This window comes from Pristis pectinata, chromosome 1, assembly GCF_009764475.1.
Source record: "Pristis pectinata isolate sPriPec2 chromosome 1, sPriPec2.1.pri, whole genome shotgun sequence".
Taxonomy (NCBI): Eukaryota; Metazoa; Chordata; class Chondrichthyes; order Rhinopristiformes; family Pristidae; genus Pristis; species Pristis pectinata.
Window position 1 is genome coordinate 17,679,072 of NC_067405.1, and position 25,869 is coordinate 17,704,940.

Here is a 25,869-nt window from a genome sequence, read left to right on the forward strand (position 1 = left end):
CCGGGGATTTGACATGAACAATTGACTGGCATATTAAAAATAATGCAAAGAATACCATTTCCTTGTGTTTCTCACAGCTACGATAAATATCTCTTCTTGCAACTGATATTGAGCAAAAATCCCGTTTCCCAGTCACTTCCACTGCTCCAAAGCAAATTGTAAAACTAACATTATATACCATTTTTAATTCTCAAGATGCTATTACATTAGCAAGGCTTTTGACAAGGTCCCACAGATTGGCTAGCCTGGAAGGTTAGATCGCAAGGGATCCAGGGAGAGCTAGCTAACTGGATTCATAATTGCCTCGATGGTAGGATGCAGAGGGTGATGGTGGAAGGTCATTTCGCAGACTGGAGGCCTGTGACTAGTGGTGTGCTACAGGAATTGGTGCTGGGGCCTTAGTTGTTCGTTATTTATTTAAATGATTTGGATGAGAAGGTACAGGGCATGGTTAGTAAGTTTGCCGATGATACTAAAATAACTGGTATTGTAAACAGTGAAGAAAGTTATCAAAAATTACAGGGAGATCTTGATCAGCTAGGTAAGTGGGCTGAGGATTGGCATATGGTGCTCAATCCAGAGAAGTGTGATGTGTTGCATTTTGGGAAGTCAAGCCAAGGTAGGACTTGTACAGTGAGTGAGAGCACCTTGGTGAGTGTTGTGGAACAGAGGGACCTGGGAGTACAGGTACATTGTCTACTTGTCACCACTTCCAGTGAACAGAGTGGTGAAGAAGGCATTTGGCACGCTGGCCTTCATCAGTCAGGGCACTGAGTATAAGAGTCGGGACGTTATGTTGCAGTTGTACGAGACATTGGTGAGGCCGCACTTGGAGTACAGTCTTGGTCATCCTGTTATAGGAAAGACATCACTAAGGCAGAAAGAGTGTAAAGAAGATTTATGAGAATATTGCCAGGACTCAAAGGCCTGGGTTATAGGGAGAGGTTGGGCAGGCTAGGACTTGCACACAGCAGGTGAATGCACATAGTCTTTTTCCCAGGGAAGGGGAACGAAAAACTAGAGGGCAGAGGTTTAAGATGAGAGGGGAAAGATTTCAAAGGGACCTGAGGGGCAACTTCTTCATGCAGAGGGTGGTGTGTATATGAACTGAGCTGCCACAGGAAGTGGTTGAGGCAGGCACAATAACAACATTTAAAAGACATTTGGATAAGTACATGGATAGGAAAGGTTTAGACGAATATGGGCCAAATACAGGCAAATGGAACTAGCTTAAGTGGGCACCTTGGTTGGCATGGACATTGGGTCAAAGGGCCTGTTTCCATACTGTATTACTCTGACTATATGACTCCAGACTCTAATGAGCTCTTGGGTTGAGTTGCTGGACAATCTAATTTCATATCTCACACGAAGGAAGATGGTCAGTCATCTCAGCCCCTGAAGATCACTGTAGGAGGTCCTCTGGGTAGTGTCCTAGACTCAATCATCTTTAGCTGTCTCATTAGCCATCATAAAGTGAGAAGTGGGGATGTCTGCAGATGATTACAACTCATTTTCAAATGCAGCAAGACCTAGACAACATCCAAGTTGATAAATAGCAAGTAGCATCTGTGCCACAGAAGTGCCAGGCAAATGACCACTTCCAACAAGTGAAAGCCTAATAACTTACCCTTCATACTCGGTGACATTACTACCACTGAGTCACCCGCCATCAATATCCTGGGAGTCGCCATTGACTAGAAACTCAGCTGGACTAGCCATATAAATACCATGGCTACAAGAGCAGGTCTATATCCCATGAATGAATGGCAAAATCAAACAGTGAGCTGGAAGTATTAGCTATTGGAAGAACTTAGTTATATATCAGACAACTTTTATTGCACATTTGGTGTTGAGGACAAGTGTAATCTTAAAATGAGCTGGATTTTAAGATCATCCAATAATTTGGTCAAGGCACAAAGATATAAACAGTCTTCCTGTTGTACATTGTTTTCCTTATAAAACACATTCAGTATTTTTAATAGTGATAATTAAATGATAATCATTTGGGAAACAGAAAACAGATGTGGTTGGAATACAGGAGTTTGTCTACAGTACAGTCTGAGGAACTGGTAGATATAAAACTGAAACACTTCATGGTCATCATTGGGAGTAATAGTTACTGTGGAAGGAACTGGCACAAAAGAGTGCCAGAAGTATAAAATATAAATGAAATAAATTTGACTTTGAAAGTCAGCACTAAACATGAATGTGAATATTGGGTGATGTTTTTTTCAGGTCGGTACACAATTTTCATTGAATTGAATGTGGGGAGGGGTGTATAACTAGTGGGCAACACTTATGCAGGGATTTAATATTGGTGACCAGAGACAATTTCTTTTTCAAAATCATTAAATTAATATAAAGATACATTAAAGATAAGTGGACATGTTATTGGTATTGGAATTTGTCTATTATTGTCACTTGTACCAAGGTACAGTGACAAACTTGTCTTGCATACCGTTTGTACAGATCAATTCATTACACAGTGCATTGAAGTAGTACAGGGTAAAAACAATAACAGAATACAGAGTAAAGTGTCACAGCTACAGGGAAGTGCATTGCCCGTAGACAATAATGCGTAAGGTCATAACAAGGTAGATTGTGAGGTCAAGAGTCCATCTCATCGTATAAGGGAACCATTCAATAGTCTTATCATAGTGGGATAGAAGCTGTCCTTGAGCCTGGTGGAATGTGCCCTCAGGCTTCTGTATCTTCTGCCTGATGGGACAGGGGAGAAGAGAAAATGACCCGGCTGGGTGGGGTCTTTGATTATGCTGGCTGCTTTACCAACGCAGTGAGAGGTAAAGACAGAGTCCATGGAGGGTGGTTTCCGTGATGTGCTGAGCTATGTCCACAACTCTCTGCAGTTTCTTGCAGTCCCGGGCAGAGCAGTTGCCATACCAAGCTGTGATGCTTCCAGATAGGATGCTTTCTATGGTGCATCGATAAAAGTTGGTGAGTGTCAGAGGGGACATGCCAAATTCCTTTAGCTTTCTGAGGAAGCTGGTGAGCTTTTTTGGCCATGCGTCTATGTGGTTGGATCAGGACAGGCTATTGGTGATGTTCACTCCAAGGAACTTGAAGCTCTCAATCCTCTCAACCTCAGCACCATTGATGTAGACAGGTGTATGTGGATCATTCCCCTTCCTGAACTCAATGACCAGCTCTTCTGATTTGCTGACATTGAGGGAAAGGTTGTTGTCATGACACCATGTCACTGAGCTCTCTATCTCATTCCTGTCCTCCGACATCGTTATTTGAGATATGGCCCACTACAGTGGTATCATTTGCAAACTTGTAGATGGAGTTAGAGCAGAATCTGGCCACGCAGCTATGAGTATATAGGGAGTAGAGTAGAGGGCTGAGGACGTAGCCTTGTGGGGCATCAGTGTTGAGAATAATCGTGCTGGAGGTGTTGCTGCCTATCCTCACTGATTGAGGTCTGTTAGTCAGAAAGTCAAGGATCCAGTTGCAGAGGGAGGTGTTGAGTCCCAGGTCTTGGAGTCTGGTGATGAGTTTGCGTGGAATTATAGTATTGAAGGCAGAGCTGTAGTCAATAAACAATAGTCTAATGTAGGTGTCTTCCCTGTCCAGATGCTCCAGAGCTGAGTGTAGGGCCAGGGAGATGGTGTCCACTATGGACCTAGTTCGGCAGTAGGCAAATTGCAGTGGGTCGAGATTGTCTGGGAGGCTGGAGTTGATGCATGCCATGACCAACCTCTCAAAGCACTTCATGACGGTGGATGTCAGAGCCACCGGTCAGTAGTCATTAAGGTATGTTACCTTGTCTTCCTTAGGTACTGGGATGATAGTGGTCTCCTTGAAACAGGAGGGAACCTCGTATTGAAGTAGGGAGAGATTAAATATGTCTGCAAATACCCCCGCCAGCTGATCAGCACAATATCTAAGCACACAGCCAGGGACACCATCCGGGCCAGATGCTTTCCTCGGGTTCACTCTCTGGAAGACTGATCTTACTTCCTCGACATATTATCTGACTTTTGCTTATTGTCTGCTGTTCATGCATATTGTCTGCTGTTCATGCATATTTAGCCACATTAGCACAGAAGAAAATGGTTTTGTATTAGAAGAGCTGGGCTCTATTATCAGCCCAACTGAAATTATCATATTGCTTTATAAGAAAGGCTTCCTTAGTAGGTCAGCGTTTGCTAATTAAAATTTTCACTTATTAGCAGTGAGATTCGAGTGCCAAGATTCATAGTACAGCTAATGACAAGGCAAAAATCAGATCCAATACCAGAAGTGGAAATGTTTTGTATTAGAGTTTCTGATTGACACAGAAATTACCACAGCTGAAACTTTGCTAAATGATAAAGGGGCTGTTATGAGTTCCAAGAGCTTCAGAACAAGATAAGTTGTATTATTAAAGCAAAATGGATGGACCTGACAGTGAGAAATTCAAGGCCAATGGACCAGTTCCTGGTTCCTGAGACATGGGGTATTGCTAGGCTGCAGGATTAATGAGGAAAATGTTCTAATAACATCTTTCCTGCTTGAAGTCAGGGGAATTTAACTGTGAATATTACATTAACTCTTTAGTGAGTACTTTAAATAATAAGACCCTTCTGAAAGATCTCTGTGAGGGTAGAGACATAAATTTGGTGTTTGCTCATTGAGTTTCACATTCTGTGAGTGAGGGCAGAATCATTCTTGGTTTTCTAATGATGATTTCAGAACTGAAAGTGATTGGTTCATATGGACATACTGAAAATGTTATAAATGGCACTGCCAATTCTCTAAAATCTTGATCTGATCTAGCTTCCCCTTCAGTTGAGATGTACAATGTAATATTGACCAGTTTTGAATTACTTTTAATGCCAGGTCAATTTTTTTGTTTCTTTACTGGTTATTTGTCTTTCCTTTTTCCTTTCCCCTGCTGCATATGTATTCAGTCTCTCAAGATTTTGGAATTGCTATTGGACCCAATCTATTTTTTATAATGAGCTCTTAGGAGCTTGAATGCTTTGCCTTGAAAGGATGGTGGAATCGGATCGGTTGTAGTTTTCTAAGGTGGATTGGATATTGACTTAAAATGAAGTCATTTACGGGTTAATGGGAAAATAATGTGGAAGTGCACATAACTGAATAGCTCTTTAAAACTTTTTTGAAAAATTAATTTACCAAGTTTCATTGGCATTTGTTGCCCATCCCTATTTGGCCTTGTGAATATACGTGTGGTACACTGCCTTCTGAACTGCTTCGGTCTGACTGTTGAAGGTGATCTCAAAGTTTTGTCAGGGTTTAGACCCAACAATGAGAAAGTAAGAATGACATCCTTCCAAGCCAAGTTCGTGTATGACCTTGAGGTGAACTTGTAGATAATGGCATTCTAATCCCCCTGTTACCCTTATTGTTCTCAATGGTAGTGGTTGTGGGTTTGGGAGGTGCAGTTGAAAAATCATTGGTGTGTAACTGAAATGTATTTTGGTGCTGCAGTGCATTAGCGATGGATGGAGTGAATATATAGGTGGTGCATTTGTTCTGGATGGTATTGACCTTTTAGCATGTCATTGAAACTGTACTCACTCAGGTAAGTGAGAGTATTACATCACACTCCTGAGTTGGTTGAAAGGCTTTGGGGAAATCCGTACTAGCCATAGATATCAACCTGTTGACTAGTTCTTGATGCTAAGTGTTAATGTGGTGTTCCATGAAGTTTCTGGTCAACAGTAACCCTCAGGATGTTGATGGTGAGGGAGCTAGTGATATTATTGCCACTGAATGTTATGTGTAGTTTGACCCTCTATCATTGGAGAGGGTGATTGCGGGGCACATGAGCTATGTGCCACCTATCATCACATGCCTGAAAGTTGTCTGAATTTTATTGCTTACAGACATGGCTTACTTTATTTTCTGAAGTGCTGTGAAGGGAGCTGAACATTATTTGTAATCAAACAGACATCCTCATATCTGATATGATGGAAGGAAGGCCATTGATGAAGCAGTTGAATATGATTGAGTCAAGGACACTGCCCTGAGGAACCCTCTGCAGTGATATCCTGGGATTAAGACCCTGGACTTTTCACCAACCACATGTATTGGTTTATTATTATCACTTGTACCGAGGAACAGTGAAAAACTTGTCTTGCATACCGATTGTATAGGTTAATTCATTACACAGTGCAGTTACATTGAGTTAGTACAGAGTGCATTGATGTAGTTCAGGTAAAAACAATAACAGTACAGATCTTTAAGCAAGGTTTGAATCCAACCAGAGGATTCCCACTAATTTCAGTTTTACCAGGACTCTCTGATGCCATATTCCATCAAATGCGAACTTAAATTCAAGGTCAGTCCCTCTCACCTCGCCCCTGGAATTCAGCTCTTCTGTCAACAGTTGGACAAGGCCTCTAATGAGGTTTGGCGTAATGGTTCTGGCAAAACTCAAACTGACCTTCAGTGATTGGGTTAAAGTTGAATAAGTGCTACTGGAATGCAGTCAAATAACAACCTTTGTCACTTGATGACAATTGCTAACAGACTAATGCAGTGGAAGTTGGTTGGATTCAATTTGCCCTGCATTTTATGGACAGGTCACATTGTATTGTTGGACAGATGTCAGTGGTGGAGCTTCATTGGACCAGCTTGAGTAAAAGAGAAGCTAGTTCTTGAGAGCAAGTTTTCAAAGTTGCTGCTGGGATGTTGTTTAATCCTGTAACCTTCAGTGTATGTAATGCTCTCAGGCATTTTTTTCCTGGCATGAATCAAATTGTTTGAAAACTGGTTTCATTGATGGTGGTGACTTGAGGATATGGCCATGTTGGAGTATTCTGCTGGCACTTTTGACTGATCACGTGTAGAGCTTGTCCTTTGCACTCATACGTTGTGCTCCACTCAAATCACGATGAGTCAGTGTGCAGGAAGGAGACAGAGAGCTTAGTGAGGTGGTGTCACGACAACAACCTTTCCCTTAATGTCAGCAAAATGAAAGAGCTGGTCATTGAGTTCAGGAAAGGGAGTGATCCACATACACCTGTCTACATCAATGGTGCTGAGGTTGAGAGGGTTGAGATCTTCAAGCTCCTTGGAGTGAACAGCACCAACAGCCTTTCCTGGTCCAACTAGGTGGTGGCCACGGCCAAGAAAGCTCACCAGCACCTTTACTTCCTCAGAAGACTAAAGAAATTTGGCATGTCCCCTTGACACCAACCAACTTTTATCGATGTAGCATAGAAAGCATCCTATCTGGATGCATCATGGCTTGGTATGGCAACTGCTCTGCCCGGGACTGCAAGAAACTGCAGAGAGTTGTGGACATAGCTCAGCACATCACGGAAACCACCCTCCATGGACTCTGTCTATACCTCTCACTGCCTTGGTAAAGCAGCCAGCATAATCAAAGACCCCACCCACCCCAGACATTCTCTCTTCTCCCTTCTCCCATCAGGCAGAAGATACAAAAGCCTGAGGGCATACACCACCAGGCTCAAGGACAGCTTCTATCCCACTGTGATAAGACTATTGAATGGTTCCCTAGTATGATAAGATGGACTCTTGACCTTAGAATCTACCTCATTATGACCTTGCACCTTATTGTCTACCTGCACTGCACTTTCTCTGTAGCTGTGACACTTTACTCTGCATTATGTATTGTTTTACTCTGTACTACCTCAATGCACTGTGTAATGAATTGATCAGTATGAATGGTATGCAAGACAAGTTTCTCACTGTATCTTGGTACAAGTGACAATAATAAAGCAATACTAATTCCACTGTTGCTGAGGACGGTGATGCTCTTTGGTACAGCAGGACCACAGAGTTTTGAGTTGATCTGTTGTTTGTGGGATTGTTTTGCCCTGTATCTTACATGATCTTTCTATGATTAATGTGCATATAGTTCCATGTTGTGGCTTTGCTGGTTTGGAATCTACATGATGGGGCATTGTATTGGCACAATAATGGCCACAGTGGGACAATGATCTCACTCGAGATCCAGTCTGATCAGACAAATGTTTCTGGCCAGTTAATTCAGTTCACAGAAAGCCAATCGTTGTAATGTAATGCAATATTATAATTGGAAACATTGCCAGTACATTAAAAAAACAATTGTTGCAATTTAGTACTCATTGGCAGTCTCATTCAGAAAACCATAGGACTGATAGTGAGAAAGTGGAAAGGTTCACATTGATTTAGTAGAATGATCTATGAGGGCAGCATAATAGCGTAACCAGGTCTGCTAAATTTTACTGTGGTATTAGCATAAAGATTCACCACACAATCTTTATTATCTATATCAGTATTATCTATAACAATAAATTCAGAGGATTACCTTTCAGTAATGTATTTGCTACTTTGGTTATAAAAGGTATAGATATATAGATTACAGCCAATTTTTTATCTCATTGAAGAATCAAAAAGCACTGTAAGAGCTGGAAATCTGAAATTAAAACAGAAAATAACTTGAAACACTCATCAGGTCAGGAAGCATCTGTGGAAAGAAAACCTGTATTAACATTTCAGGTCTGAGTCCTTCAGAAGTGGGAAAGAGAGAAAATAAGCTAGTTTTCAGTAGCAGAGCAGGTTGGGGAGGGATGGGTGGAACAAAGGGAATACCTCTGATATGGTGAGACCAAATGAGTTAACATGTCAGTTAGAATCAGACAATGCTTCTTTGTCTGTGTTGTGTATTGTTGCAGGGCTGTGGGACATGCCCAGCAGGCCAGACTATTCTCATGGAGAAAGAAAAACTGAGCCAATGTTAGACGTTCAGCCAAAAATCTGGTTTATTAATGAACATACTGTACCTACAATTACAAACCAGGTAGAGTGATATCATGTTGTACCAATATGCTTCAGGTTAAATCAGCAAAAATCATATAGCTACAAGAGGCATTTCTCTGTCATTCATTACAAGGAAATTTACTTCTGACAAGAATACTGAGCAATATGTTAAACCCTTAAAATCAGGTTTTCTTTACTGACATGAATTCCTCATCCCACTCTGCCAGTTTGTAGCCTCCTGCACTGTGGCAATGAGGCCTAAAACAAACTTGAGGAACAACATCTCAGTCTGTGCACATATGCTTGGTATCTGTAAACACACAAGTGGAAAGGAATCTGAATTTTCCCTCTAGTGGTAAAAAGTCTGCACCAAACAGCTAAGTTACTTACAGATGAAGAAGGCTCATCTTATTTATCATAATATTGCTGATGACAGCGTTGGTTTATTCTTCTGTTTCCAGGGTTATTCCCTCCACTGGGATATGGGCTGAGAAGTGTTGCATTATTCCAGTGAATTATTGCAGGAATGCAGGAATTCAACTTGTATTTGTCTCAGAGGAGATTTCACTTGTCATCAAGCAAGTTAAACTTCTCCAATAATCAACAATTTCAAGAAATTTGAAACCTGTTAAAATAATTCTGTTCTTGTCATAAGAGCACAAGTCAATCATTATAATCCTTTTGGTGATACAGAGGTGGTTCCAAGATCTATTGTAATTTTCTGAGGACTGATTTATGGAAACAAACATGGATGCTCAAAAACGGGGAAAAAAAACAGAAAATGCTGGAAAAACTCGACATGTCAGGCAGCATCTATGGAAAGAGAATCAGAGTTAACTTTTCAGATCCCAGCATTTTCTCTTTTTGTTTTTTATTCACATTTGTAGCATCTACAGTTTTTTCCATTTTCAACGATTGAACAAGAGGGGATCTTATTAAAATATTTGCGGCACGAGGTGGATTAGATCCAATAGGTAATTTAAATCTTGATTGCAAGACAAATGGTCATAGCTGTAAATTGATAAAATAATGATAGGAGGTCCTGCATGTAAAAACCATCAATTAGTTGCAGAGGGTGGTGGAGGCATAAACTGCAGAGTAAACAAGAAATCTGTTTTCGCACGTCTTTCCATTCACAGGATGCCTCAAAATGAATTATGGAGTCGTACAGCACAGAAACAGACCCTTCAGCCCACAATATTGACCTCTTTCCCTATCTATACTAATCCTATTTGTACATATTAGGACCCTATCTTTCGATGCCCTGCCTATTTAAGTTTCTGTCTAAATGCCTTTTAAACATAGTAATTATATTTGATTCCACCACCTCCTCTGGTAGCCAATTGTATAAGTTCCCTCACATGGTAGTAATTTGCATACTGAGGCAGTCACATAAAAAGGAAACAAATGAGTGGCTAGATAAATGGGAATACAAAATCCATCCTTGATATGAAACAAACAAATAATGCATATCTGCCCACTTCCAAGATCTGGTTCCATTGAAGTAAAAGAAAATGAATTTCAGAAGTGGAGCAGAGCATGTAGCCATTGCTATATTGCGTATGGCACAAGCAACTAAAGATAAATTTATTGCATGTGAGGCTTCTTTTTTGGATTAATGGAGGGAAGTATAATGGCACCATGAGAGTTCTTGTACCCAACTGTAAGAAGGACAAAGATCTTTTACTTCCCCATGAATGGGCAGGTCTGGTTTTGGCTTAATAAATCAATTGAAGAGCCTCTGATGTGTAGCCTTACTGTATTAGTGTACTGAAATATAAACCTACAATATATGCAGGAGCTTAGTTTATACAAAGTTGCACAACCATATCAACAACCTGCAATTAACTAATGCTATTAATGTAGTAACACTGTAGGTAGTGCAGCCACCTCACAGTTCCATCAACCCATGTTCAATCCTGAGTTCTGGCATTGCCCATGTAGATTTTGCATGGTTTTCCTGCAACTGCATGGGTTTCCCCTCCCATCCCAAAGATATGCTGGTTTTGGGTTAATTGGCTACTGTTAATTATCCCTAATGTAGGTGGGTGGTGGGAAATTCAGGTGGATGAGACCAGAGATTTGGAAATAGATCAGATGTGGTGAAGGGCTCTCTCCACTCTGGTAGATGGGAAGCCAAGGTTCTTTTGTTTTCTTCCCAGTTCTGATGATGGGACTTCAACCTGAAACATTAGCTCTATTTCTCTTCCCACCGAAGTGGTCTGACCTGCTGAATATTTCCAGCATCTCTGTTTTTATTTTAGATTTCCAGTATCTGCAGTATTATTGATTTTGTATTTACATAACTTGTGCTTAATTTCTTTCAGATATATTCCGAGCTGCTGCTGAGGCAGGTCCCCATGATATCCTGAAACTGTACAACAAAAAAGGCAACATTATAAACATTTCACCAAAGCTGGAATCTAATACTCGGCAAACCCAATACAAACTGGAAGTTGTTGCTGCTGATTGTAAGACTGATTCCTTGGGTAAGAATCATCATACTGTAATGTAAAATTACATTACAATCCAACAGGATAGCTTGTGCAGGCCAGGACAGTATGGCACATTGAGTAATTCATTACACAGCAGCTAGGGGAGTATAGAGCAATTCAATATGATATGATAGAACAGTTCAGAGTAGTTCTATACAGCACATTATGGGCAATGTAGAACAATTCAGCACAATATATGCCATACAGTGCGATTCATAGCATATGCAGTGTAGAGTGATTCAACATTGCTGAGGAACACTGTCGTTGAAAAAAGTGATAACTGTTTGGAATAATTCATGTAAACCTTCAGGACAATTCAAAGTTTAATTGGACACCATAATGGAATAATTAATCAATCTAGAAAATGATCTGTTACATCACTTTCAGGTATATGGAAACATTGAGGCTGCCACACCAGGGCAATACCTTTGACAACAGAATTGATGGCAATCCTGATCTCAGCATGGTTCCTAGCAATACCCTTCATATAGTACCAATACCATGAGAATCACATGGAATTCACAGCTTTCAAAGAACAAACAATACACAAGCCCCAATTAAAGATTCTGGTGCTGTTGTGAGAAATCCTCATGGCTGTCATGTGACATTAATGACACTAACCTCCACTGCTCAGAGGACAGCCTTGTTCCTCTGATCGGAAGTGATACTACTGTCAATCAAGGTGCGGCTCCACCCACCCCTCAGGTGTGAGAGTACCTTTTGCATCTGAACCTGCCTAACCAGTACCCTTTGTCTCTGAACCTGCTGACCATTGGCTGTGGCAGGAACCTTTGTCTTTGACTTCCACACCATTGGTTTGTTTAAACCACAACAGTGAGGTTCCACCCAGCCTCCTAGCACCATAAAAAGGGCTGCTTCCCCTAACCCTTCCTCTTTTGACGACCCCGGGAGTAGTGAGACAACGCTGCAGCGATCATTGGTAAGAGTGCATCACCACATGGTCAGGGAGCGTTTCACTCAGACTCAGGGAGCGTTAAGGGCCAATGCTAGTGTGGGATGGGCATTGAGGTGTTATATCCTGAAGTCATACATTGTTACCGTGTGCTTGTGTGTATTATTGTGTGTGTGTGAGTGTATTTTATCCCAGTTGCGATTCCCCTCTCGTGTTCGTGGTATCCTGTGCATGAGTGAGCGTGTGTCTGTTCCCATCCATTCTGTCCTGCGTTTGCCTTTGTGATTAAACTAGTTTTGGTCTACAAAGCTCGAGTCCAGAGTCCTTGATCCTTAAGAGAATTAAAAGAACGATTTTACACAACAGGTGCTTACCCCATCCAGAGGACTACAGGATGGTTCTGAATGAGTTTTCAGATTTAATGGATTCTTCATTATTAATCAAATTCAAGACAATGCTCTTGTTGATACCAAAGGAGAAAGAAATGAGGGAGGAATATAAGGAATGGAATGAAAAAGAGAGAGGTGGTGGGGAAGATCAAGGCCAAGCAGTTCATCCAGCAAAAATTGTGACCATGCTGGCCAGAAGGGGTCTTTAGGTTGATCCCACTTCCCAGCTGTTGGTCCAAATCTCTCCAAGTTATGGAGGAACACAGATATCCCCAGGGTTCATCCAGACCTCCCAGGCTATTTTTGGTATCATTGGCTAATTTACTAATTGTGACCCCTATGTTTGTCCAATCCAAAACAATGCAAAACCTCCAGTCCACTGAAGGAACTTGAGATGGCTGTGTTGGAAGTTGATTTGTCAGCTTTAGCTCAATGACTGTGTGGCAATGTGAACCAAAATAGACCAGGCCTACCATCAATGGTTGGTCATGCAATAGTTGAAATACCTATTACTCTGAAGTAATTTGAAAAGAACATCTTTGTTGTCCAGGCTCATGTTGATTGCAATAACATATTTGAAAATTTGAAATCGTATTGTAACATAAGAACATAAGAAACATAGCAGGAGTAGGTCTCTTGGTCCCTGTGCTTGCTCTGCTATTCAACAATATCATGGCTGATCTTTTAATTCATTGACACTTTATTGTACTGACCCTGTTCTCTTTGATTTCCTTAATATCCAAAAATCTATCAGTCTCTGTCATGAATATACTGAAAATCCACAGTCCATGTGAGTAGGAATTTCCAAAGGTTCACTACCCTCTGGTGAAGAAATATCTTCTCATGTCATTCGTGAACTGTGGAACCTTTATTCTTCTCTAGTTGTAAGATAAGATATCTTTATTAGTCACATGTACATCGAAACACACAGTGAAATGTGTCTTTTGCGTAGTGTTCTGGGGGTAGCCCACAAGTGTCGCCATGCTTTGGTGCCAACATAGCATGCCCACAACTTCCTAACCCGTACGTCTTTGGAATGTGGGAGGAAACCAGAGCACCCGGAGGAAACCCACGCAGACACGGGGAGAATGTACAAACTCCTTACAGACAGTGGCCGGATTTGAACCCGGGTCGCTGGCGCTGTAAAGCGTTACGCTAACCGCTACACTACTGTGCCTGCCCCAGCCAGGGGAAATATCATCTTCACCTCTATCTACCCTGCCAAGCCCCATAAGAATTTTGTATTGTCCAATCAGCTTGCTTTTGTTTCTTCTAAACTCAGAGGAGTATTAGCCAGCTCTGCTTAATCTCTCTTGAAGGACAGTCCCTTATCCCTGGAATCACTTTGATGAACTTTCGCTGCACACCTTCAAACTCAAATATATTCTTAGATAGGGGGACTGAATCTGTACACTGTGTTCCAGATGCATATATAATTTCTTTACGATTGTATTCAAATCCTCTTGCAATAAAGGCCAACTGTTCACTTGCCTTCCTAATAGATTGTTGTATTTGCATTGTTAACTTGCAGTGATTCATGTACAAGTACACCCAGGTCCTTTGAATATAAATAGTCTTCAATCTTTCACAGTTTAAAATATGCTTTGAAATAACAGCAGAAAATGCTGGAAATACTCAGCAGGTCAGGCAGCATCTTGTGGAAAGAGAAACTGAATTAACATTCAGGTTCAGGACTTTTGTCAGAACCCCAGTGAAGGATCTAGGGCAAATGTTTCCAGCATTTTCTGCTTTTATTTCAGATTTCCAGCAATTGCAGGTTTTTTTTTTGCTTTAAAATGTACTGTTTTTCTAGTTTTTCTACCAATGTGAATGATCTACCATTTTTCCACATTATACTTCATCTGCCATATCCTTGCTCATTCACTTAACCAGTCTATATCTCCTTGAAACCTTTCTGTATCCTCCCCATACCTCACATTTCACCCAGCTTTGTATCACCCCTTCATCCTAATCATTGATATACATTATGCACACAGCTTGGAAGATTAAAAATATGTAAGATCTTCCTGTCCCTTTTGTAGTAATTTTGGCAGAAGTACCCAAAGGAAGGCAGACAAAGGTTTTTCGCATTGTTTCTCTAGGTATTCTGCTGTTCTTATGCAGGAGTCATGTGAAGAGATTGGGAGAAGGCCCTTTCTCATCCCAATGGACATTTCAACACTAGAATATTGAAGTATTGAAGATAGGCCAGTAATGAATCTTACTTTCTGCTTACAGGTTCTGAATTGGCATCGGCATTGGGATTTGACCTGTCTGCCATGGAGAAAAGGTCCGTAGATTAGACCTCTTTTAAATCCCGCGTGTTTCTTTTATTATGCTGCGAGCTTTCCTTTTCTTTAGTTAAGGTGCCACAGAGTTTTGCTGAGGTACATAGAGTCATAAGGAGATACAGCATGGAGTCAGGCCCTTTGGTCCATCAACTCTATGCTGACTACTAACCATCCATTTACACCAATCCTTCATTAATCGTATTCTTTCATCAACTCTCCCTGATTCTACCACTCGGCCATACACGAGTGCCCAATTAAACTACTGGGCCTCACGATATGGGAGGAAATTGAAGCACCTGAGGATACCCACGTGGTCACAGGGAGATCGTGCAAATTCCACACAGACAGTACCCAGGGCCAGGTTTGAACATGGGTCTCTGGCATTGTGAGGCAGCAGATCTACCAGCTGTGCCACTGTGCTGTTCTTAAAAAAATGGAAACTAAAAGTTTCCATCAGTAGTGGAAAATTATAAAATGAAGAATCTTGATAGCCTTCATCATCTTTTGAATGCATTTCTTTCTGAAGCTCTTATGGTAATGTTACTGAAGGAGGTGGGCTGCCCAACCGGTGGTGTGTCTTTCATTTGCTCAGTCAGTGATTACAAACCAGCCTGAGACTTGATCTAAATGAAATGACACCACAAATAATCCATGCAACAAGTTACAAAACTATAGAAAATCCTTGTCCTCAGGCTACAAGGGCTAGAGAAGAAGATTCTGACTGAAGCTGGGGAGATGCCATCCATCGTTTACGAGATGAGAAATCGTGTGGAGTCATTTCGGGAGAAACTTGAAGTAAGATATTTCAATTTTATTTCTTCAACCATCTCACCTTCTCTCTCTTTGACTTGCTGAACATGATATGGCTTTGATTTGTTTATTCTACTCCAAACATTATTGTCAAACTGCACAATTTCTTAATTGGATTTGTCCATCCCCACACATCACAGATCTCCTTAGAAGATGCTTGATTCACAGTCACTGCAAGTTCTAATGCAAAACCCCAGTGAAGGCATGACAATTGCGAGAGTAATGAATGGCAGGCATGTTCACCACTGTACTCAAAATCTAGGGCAGTGTTTCATCCTTATTAAAACTGTTCAACATCCACAGAACGTCGAACATCTCAGCTGGCTTGGACTCTTTAAAGAGTTGACAGAGGGGAACAACAAACCTTCACCCTTTTATCACAAACGTTCACTGAGGAAGAACAAAGAAGAATGCCAGCAAGTCATGGAAAAGTACTTGCAGATGAGGTACTGTGTTTTCTGGAGAAACTTTGGGTGGTGAAGGTTTTGGTTAACTAATCTTTTCTGCACATAATTTTATTATGCTGCTGTGGAATGATGAACTCGACAAGTGAAGTAGAGATTGTGCTGAAGAAATTGTCAGCTATTAAATGTAATTAACAGTTGATAAGGAAAAGGTCACCAAAGAATATACATTTCCTGTCTGATTGACACTTCAAGACCCATTTGTAAGCAATGAATTAGTTTGATTGTTATGCTGATAACATCTGCAGCCAATGCTTGTACATTGCAAGGGCCCGTGAACACCAAATGAATTGGATATAAAAACAAACATGATGGAAACACTCAGGAAACCAGGCAAAATTTATGGATAGAGAAACTGATTTAACATTTCAGGTTGGAGACCCTTCACTGGAAATGATGAATTAGATATTCCTGGTTGAAGGTATTGTCTAGAATGGCAAACAATTTCCTTCTCTAAGTACATTGAGATTTTTTCTACTGGGCAGCTGAGTCTGCAGTCCAAAAAAAAACCACCTCCAACATTTAACCTCTTGTGTGTAGCACTGAAGTGCAGGCTAATCACAGCCAGTTGAAGAAGTAAATTATCTCCATTTCTTTTAGTATAAAAAAAAGAAAATGGATATTGACAGTTTTTCGATATAATATGTAATTATTTTTTCATTCTAGGTTACAGGAGGTATTTTTGCATTGTTAGTGCGTTAACTGCTGTCTGGATCAAGATATCTTAACTCAGCTGGAGATTTCCTCAGCACATGTATGGAGGAAAGAGTTGGCCAAATCTGTAATCCTACAGTGAAGCAAATGTTCTTCTGATTGTAAGGATATTTGCTTGTCTTATCTCTCAAAAGGGCAACAAAACCTTGGATAGATATTGGGCTCAATACTCACCTAGGAATGAGCTTAAAACTGCTGTGCTGTAAAAACTTAAGAGGATGAATATCCTACCATGAAAAAATAAACCATTATTAAAATATTGTCTCTTTTTCAATGCAGTAATTTGGAAGTCACAGAGGAAATTCGGCAGTACCTGAAGACACCAACCTTTGATAACTGGTATGCAAGCCCTTCCTTAATTATTTTTACCAGCATCAATTAATTTATTCTCAACTGATTGTTTAAAATGAGACCATTGTTTATCACATAGAGATCCCATTAATGCTTCTGAATTAATATGAGAGTCCTGGTCAGTGTTAGTACTCATTGAAGTCATTTGGACAATCTTTGGAGATTTTTCATTTACACTAAATATCAGTAAACTTTACATGAGAAACTATACTAATTCCCATTAACTGTGGGCTGTTAGTCAAATAATCAGCATAGATCATATCAAAAAGTCATTACTATTTGAATCTAAGCACGATCCCAAACTCGCCATTTGTCTGATAATGCTGGAAATATTCAGGAGGTCAGGCAGCATCTGTGGAGTCAGAAACAAAGTTAATGTTTCGGATCAATGACCTTTCATCTGAACTGGGAAAAGTTAAAGATAAATCAAGTTATAAGATGGAAGCTAAGAGGGGAGGGGAGAAAAGAGCAGAAAATGCAATTTGCCTATCTTTTTTAAAGTTACATACAGTTTTGTTAATCTGGTCCGCACAGGACTTTGGTAGTGCTGGATTGGTGGATTTTTCAGATGATTAGATATTATTCCAACTAATACTCCAAAACACTTTTAATTCTCTTTTTTTAAAGATGTTATACAGCAGTATAATAAATTTTGCATTGAACCTGGTAAGTTTAAGGGAGCATGGGAACTGGTGCCCTGGTGTGTTAAAAGGAGAGTGTGAACTGGAATTGTGGTGTGTTAAAGGGAGCACAGATACTGGGACCCTGATGTGTTAAAGGGAGAGGAGGAACTGGGGACCCGATGTATTAAAGGGAGAGCAAGAACTGGGGACCTAGTGTGCTAAAGGGAGTGCAGGAACCAGAGCCCTGATATGTTAAAAGGAGTGCTGGAATCAGCACTGCTTGGCTAGATGCTAAACCATTGGGACTTCCTGACAATCAGATGGTGGATTATCTGATTGTTATTGTATTTTGGAATATTTAATTCCCAAATCTGAGCTCTTTGCAACCATATCTCTCTAATAGTGATAGATCATACCCATTTATTTCTATTTGTGCCAGTTAATTCATCTATCTTCTGATGCTGGAATCTTGTTATGAATGCTGCATGAATTAGGATAAAAAGCATTCAATTAAGTATTTTTTTAGCATTTTCCCTGTTCTGGCTGCAATTACAACTATACTATTATGTTTCTATGCATTGCCCCTTCCTGACAGACTCTGATTATCATTATCCATTTTGTTACCCAGCATTAATGCCTTGACCTTTCTCTTTAACTGGCTAAATTTATAGTAGTAAGGCAGGCACGGTAGTGTAGCGGTTAACATAACGCTATTACAATGCTGGTGACCTAGGTTCGATTCCTGTTGCGATCTGTAAAGAGTTTGTACGTTCTCCCGGTGTCTGCGTGGGTTTCCTCCGGGTGCTCCGGCTTCCTCCCACATTCCAAAGATGTACGGGTTAGGAAGTTGTGGGCATGCTATGTTGGTGCTGGAAACATGGCGACACTTATGGGCTGCCCCCAGAACATTCTACGCAAAGATGTATTTCACTGTGTGTTTTGATGTACATGCGACTAATAAAGATATCTTATCTTATGAATTTACCCCCACCAGAACCCACCGTTCCACAATTTAGTTTAAAGTCTTATCTTCAGCCCTAGTTATCCTATTCACTAGAGCATTGGTCCCAGCCTAATTCAAGTGAAGCTCAGCCCAATGGAATAGCTTTCCTCTATACTGGTGCCAGTGCCCTATGAATTGAAACCCATTTCTCCTCTATAAATCTTTGAGCCATCCTTTCAATTCCTTGATTTTATTTACCCAATGCCAATTTGCATATGGATTAGATAGTAATTATTATTATCTTCGTGATTCTGCTTTTTAATTTGGACCCTAGCTACTTGAGTTCCTTCAGCAGAACATCCTTCTTTGTCTTATCCATGTCATTGTTTCCCACATGGTCCCTCCAAAATTTGTCCTGAGGAGGTGTCCTTAACCCTGGATTGTAAACCACTTACCAATGGACACAAGTTACTTCTACTATATTTTGTTTTAGTAAAATGTAAGTTATATCTTTGGTACCTAGATATCTAAAAGTTATTAAAGGGATGCTGCCTTTATGAAAATACTTGAAAGGTTTTCCCTTTACAAATGTAATGTTGTGCCATAAAATTAGATTGAAATAAAGAATTCATTGTATGCAACTAGTTAAGTACTTCAAGTAGGTTATCCCTTCCATCTTCCAAACTGAAGGGAATACAAATTATGTTTATGCAAGCTGTACTTATAACTTAAAGTTGAAAGATTTGTAATTTATCTGTACCTCTTTCATGTATAGTATACATTCCTGAGTTTTGATGCTGAACCATAGTTCTCCAGATGGTACCTGCCCAAGATCCTGGAAAAATGAAGCTTCGGTGCTTGTTGAATCCCCTTTAGATAAATTTTGACATCACATTTGTGATTAATTTTAGTATGTGTGCACTAGATTCTAATTATTTATGCACATGGCCTCCTAAATTCTTTTGCTTCTTCACAACTCATTATCTTGCTGAGAAGGAAGGAATCCTATTTATTTTTCTCCGATCCAGAATGAATGACTTTGCACTTCCTCATATTGAGATGAGATGAGATTTCTTTATTTGTCACATGTATATCGAAACACACAGTGAAATGCATCTTTTATGTAGAGTTCTGGGGGCAGCCCGCAAGTGTTGCCACGTTTCCAGAGCCAACATAGCATGCCCACAACTTCCTAACCTGTACATCTTTGGAATGTGAGAGGAAACCAGAGCACCCGGAGGAAACCTACGCAGACATGGGGAGAACATACAAACTCCTTACAGACAGCGGCGGGAATTGAACCCAGGTCGCTGGCACTGTAATAGCGTTACACTAACCGTTACACTACTGTGCCTGGAACTCCAACTGCCAATTTTGACCATTCACTTTGTCTAAGTCCCATTCTGATTTTGTTTCCTCTCATCCATACAATACTCTTTAATTTCAGCAAACTTTCATCCAAGTCTTAGTAATCTTCCAGTGTAGATCCTTGGGAAACACCACTTGTTACATCCTGCTGATTGAAGAACAAACTCTTTATTCATGCTCTCTTTTTCCTTTATCCCAGCCAATTACCAACTCCCTTTTTAATTACCAATTAAAAATGTTGGTAATTACCAATTACCAACATGTAACTAAGTTACATGCAGTTCCATATACTGTCATATTTCTAATGATCACTGGTGTGGAACCTTATTAAGCCTTGTGAAATTAAATCTATATTCTTTGGGGTTGAGTGGAATGAGGGGTGATCCTTAGGGAATGTGACAGGGTAGATGTTGAGATGTTTCCACCAGTGAGTGAATCTCAAATGAGGGGACACGTATACAAGGGGTGGTCATTTAAAACTGAAGTGCATAGGAACTTCTTCATGCAGAGAATGGTAAATCTCTATCCCAGAGGACTGTGGAGGCTGGATTATTGGGAGTATTGAAAGAGGTAATAGATACATTTTTTTTTGAAAGATCAGAGAATTGTACAGAGGAAGAGATGAGATTTGAGGCAGATCAGCCATGAATAGATTAAATGGCAGGGCAGACTTGAGGGGCCAAATGGTCTACTCTTGCTCCTATCAAATGACTTCTGAAAATCCATGTGGACATTATCCACTAACATTGCCTGATCAAATTTCTTGTAAGGATTCTTATCAAAGATCTTTCAGGATTCCATATAAACAACATTGATATTTGATCCCCTATCATGGTAGAACACAGGCATTTGAATTTGTTCTTTGCACTTCATATCCACTCATTTGTAAAAATGTGTTCAAAAACTTTTATTTTATTATATTCATAGATGAAACAAACAACATTACTTACTTTCCAAGGTTACTCATGGTGTTATGGTTTGGGTTTAGTCAGCAGCTAAGTTGAGGATGAGGAAGTTCATTAAGTGCACAATGAGCGTGAAAAGACAAAAGCACCTGCTCGCATGTTCCAATGTGTGCCACTTTCCATTTACAACATCAAATGAGGCAGTGCTTGCACCCGCTGTGTTAATAAAAAAATGATGTCACCCAGTAGAAACTCTGGAGTCATGTGAAGTGCACGTGTTGCATGCCTGTCTTTCTATTTTGTGAAATCTGCTGTTAATGTGTAAATACTGTGGGCTTTGTTAGTCAAAAGGGAATATTCCATAGTTCCATGGGTGAATGCAGTAAAGTGAAAGAGTAGAGCACCAATTATCCCAAATTAGTCACAGCACTTGGCAGCATAGGGCACAGCTAATAGAGCTGCTGCATCACAACTTCAGAGACCCAGATTCAATCCTGACCCCGAGTGTTGCCTGTGTGGAGTTTGCCTACAGATAACACTCCACAGAAACAGCACATGGGTTTCATCCAGGTGCTCTGGTTTCCTCCAACATCCCAAACACATGCAGGTAGGTCATTTAATTATCCTCTGTAAGTTACCCCTTGTGTGTAGGTTAGTGGTAGAATCTGGGATGGGAGGGAGGGCGTAGGTGATTATGTGAGGAGAATAAAAAATGTGATTAATGTAGGATTAGTATAAATTGGTGGTCAATGGTCAACACAGACTCAGTGGGCCAAAGGGCCTGTTTCTGTGCTGTATCTCTGTGTTTATGTCTTAACCTGAAAGTATCATGGAATTACTCAGCCTGCCACGTCTTCTTGTACAATTTAGAGCAGAATCAGAATTATTATCACTGACATATGAAGTGAAATTTGTTGTTTTGTAGCAGTACAGTGCAAATACATACAAATCTATAAATTACAAAAATAGTGTGTAAAAAAAAAAAAAAAAATAATGAGGCATGGATCATTCAGAAATCTGATGGCAGAGAGGAAGAGTCTGTTCCTGCGTCATTGAGTTTGGGTCTCCAGGCTCCTGTACCTCCTCCCTGGTGATAGTAATGAGAAGAGTGCATGTCCCAGATAGCGAGGGTCCTTAATGATGGATGCCACCTTCTTGATGCACTGACCTTTGAAGATGTGAGGAGGGTCATGCTCATGATGAAGCTGGCTAAGTCTACAACAGTCTGCAGCCTTTGTGATCCTGTGCATTGGAGGCTCTATACCAGGTTGTAATGCAACCAGTTAGAATGCTCTCCACTACATATCTATAGAAATTTGTAAGTGTCTTTGATGACATACCAAATCTCGTCAAACTCCAAATGAAGTAGAGCTGCTGGCATGCTGCCTTCATGATTGCATCAATGTGTTGGGCCCAGGATAGATCCTCTGAGATGTTGATGCCCAGGAACTTGACGCTACTCACCTTTTCTACTGCTAATCCCTCAATGAGGACCGTCCTGAAGTCCACAATCAATTCCTTGGTCTTGCTGACATTGAGTGGGCGGTTGTTGTTGCGACACCACACAACCAGCCGATCTATCTCACTCCTGTACGCCGCCTCCTCCTCACCATCTGAGATTCCACCAACAACAATGGTGTCATCGGCAAATTTATAAATATTGTTTGAGCTGTGCTTAGCCACAGAGTCATGAGTGTAGAGAGAGTAGAGCAGTGGGCTAAGAACGCATCCTTGAGGTGCGCCTGTGTTGATCGTCAGTGAGGAGGAGATGTTATTGCCGATCTGCACTGATGTGGTCTCCCTATAAGAAAGTCAAGGATCTAGTTGCAGAGGGAGGTACGGAGGCCCAGACCTGTCAATCCCATTGTCCCATAATCCTGCAAGTTATTCTCCTTGAGTGCCAAAGCACTGATTGATTCTGAGCACACCATCTTAAAGAAAGTCAATTTCAGATCTTAATTATTCTGATTAAAAAAATATTTTCCTCACATTTCTCTTGTATCCTTTGCCCAAAACTTTGAATCTCTACCCCCTAGTTTTGAACCAGTCACTAATGGGAACAGCTTCCATCTGTTTAGTCCATTGAAACCAGTCATCATCTCTTATTCCTCTGTAAAAATTCTACTCAGCCTTTGATTTGAGGAAAGCAACCCCAGCTTCTTCAGTCTAACCTTGTACTGAAATTGCCCATCAGTAGAAATTCCTCAGAAGCAAAGACTTGATTTTCTATAGCACCTCAATCATGCCTTTCTGGATGTTTGGAGGTGCATTACAGTCAATGGGGTGCTTTTAAAGTGTATTCATAGAGTTGTAGCGCACAGAATTGAACCCTTCGGCCCAATTCAACTATGCTAATTGTGATTCCCATCTACAGCGATCCCATTTGTCTGCATTAGGCCTGTGTCCCTCTATTTTCCTATCCAAGTACCTGTCCAAATGTAATTGCTTCTTCCTCTGCCATCTCCCCTGGCAGCCCATTCCATATAACCACCACCATCTGTGTGGAAAAACTTGCCTCTCAGATCTCATAGAACATTACAGCATAGTACAGGCCCTTCAGCCCACAATGTTGTGCTGACATTTCATCCTGCTCTATTATCTATCTAACCCTTCTCTTCCACATAGTCCTCCATTTTTCTATCATTCATGTGCCTATCTAAGAGTCTCTTATATGTCCCTAATGTATATGCCCCCACAACCTCTGCAGGCAGTGCATTCTACGCCTCCACCAGTCTTTTAAAAAAAAACTTACCTCTGACATCCCTCTTATAGCTTCCTCTAATCACCTTAAAGTGATGTCCTCTCGTGTTAGCCATTTTTGCCCTGGGAAAAAGTCTCTGACTGTCCACTTGATCTATGCCTCTTATCATCTTGTACACCTCTATCAAGTCACCACTCATCCTCCTCCTCTCCAAAGAGAAAAGCCATAGCTCACTCAACCTATCCTCATAAGACATGCTCTCCAATCCAGGCAGCATCCTGGTAAATCTCCTCTACACTCTCTCCAAAGCTTCCACATCCTTCCTATAATGAGGGGACCAGAACTGAACACAATACTCCAAGCGTGGTCTAACCACAGTTCTATAGAGCTGCAACATTACCTGGCAGCTCTTGAACTCAGTACCCCAACTAATGAAGGCCAACACTCCATACACCTTTTTAACAACCCTATCAACCTGCGCAGCAACCTTGAGGGATCTATGGACGTGGACCCCAAGATCCCTCTGTTCCTCCACACTGCCAAGAGTCCTGCCATTAACCTTGTATTCTGCCTTCAAGTTCGATCTTCCAAAGTGCATCATTTTATACTTTTCTGGGTTGAACTCCACTTCTCAGCCCAGGTCTGCATTCTATCCATGTTCTGTTGTAATCTACAGCAACCTTCTATAATATCCACAACACCACCAACCTTTGTGTCATCAGCAAACTTACTAACCAACCCTTCCACATCCTCATCCAAGTCATTTATTAAAAAAAAATCACAAAGATCAGGGGTCCCAGAACAGATCCCTGCAGAACTCCACTGGTCACCGACCTCCAGGCAGAATGTGCTCCATCTACCACCACTCTCTGCCCTCTATGGGCGAGCCAATTCTGAATCCACACAGCCAAGTTTCCCTGGGTCCCATGACTCCTGACTTTCTGAATGAGCCTTCCATGAGGAACCTTATCAAATGCCTTACTGAAATTCATGTACACAACATCTACTGCTCTACCTTCATCAATGTGCTTTGTCACATCCTACTCATGCTCCATCAAGATCTTCAGATAGCTGTCTCTGTTGTACTTGTATCAGCTTTGAGTCATGTGCCTCCTATGAATTCTGAGCTCCTAAGCTGACATGTGCTCCATTGACAATGAATTCTCCTTATATTGACATACAGGGCAACTATCAGAAGATAACAATGCATCTCACTTCTGCTATTCCCACTGAAACCTTAGCATCTGTTGAAACCCTGTCAGCCTGACATCTAATTGGGGCGTGAAAAATCCTTTATTGACTATCCCACGCTACATGTGATTTTCATGTCATTCTCAGTCCACAATAGATAAATTGAAATTTTTGACAACGTTTTGAGTTTGCACATGTATAATAGGTTGAATGGTCTGCTTCTGGGTTGTATAATTCTGTGTCCTTAATGATTGCAGTTTGCAAAATAGGCTGAAAATATGTTTTGTAATTAGGTCTGGTAAATACCATGGGGGTACATAATTAATCTCTAGTGAGAATGAAACTGGAAATCAGATGAGCAGTTGTTTATTGCCATGATGCTGTTTACCAATTACATTCAGAAGAATAATTGTCCATTCTACTGTTAATTAGACCTGTTTTTCTTTCTCACCTAAATGTGTATTTATGTTATCAAGGTGCATGAAAGTAGTTATGCTATTTTAATAATTTATATTAACACTCCCAAGTGACTGATACAATGAATATGTTTTGTATTCAAAATAACAAAAAAAAATCTAGATACCACCAGCTTTTAGATATTGACCTACTGCAAATGAAAAGTGATCAAAGTCTTGTGTTGGAGAGCCTTTCCCTTTACATTTATAAGGTCTGGAACATAGGGAGGGCCTTTAGCCAGCAGAACTCTGTTTGAACTGCATGATAAAAAAGCTTGAGGTATCAACAAGGCCAGACAATACAATGGTGGGCCGAAGGGCCTGTTTTGTGCTGTATGGTTCTAATTGTTCCTAATAAATTATCAGACTCAAAACTAATGCCAAGTGGATTTGAAGACTTCGCAAGAAATATTCTCACTTTTGCTTCACTTGCACTTTACATAGACTAATCAATGTAACCTTTACTCTACATGGTGGGAAACAAAAAGTGAAGAGTGGAATAATATTTTTCTTC

The 25,869-nt window shown here is 40.6% G+C and overlaps 1 protein-coding gene across 1 annotated transcript in view; it reads left to right on the forward strand.

Annotated features, from left to right (window-relative positions):
• Window positions 1-25,869, forward strand: part of si:dkey-219c10.4 (high affinity cGMP-specific 3',5'-cyclic phosphodiesterase 9A) — a 66,286-nt gene that overhangs the window by 10,202 nt on the left and 30,215 nt on the right. Inside the window, 4 exon segments of the mRNA XM_052025672.1 lie at window positions 11,070-11,231; window positions 15,492-15,625; window positions 15,944-16,086; window positions 17,098-17,157. Of these exon segments, the coding sequence (XP_051881632.1) occupies window positions 11,070-11,231; window positions 15,492-15,625; window positions 15,944-16,086; window positions 17,098-17,157 (499 nt within the window).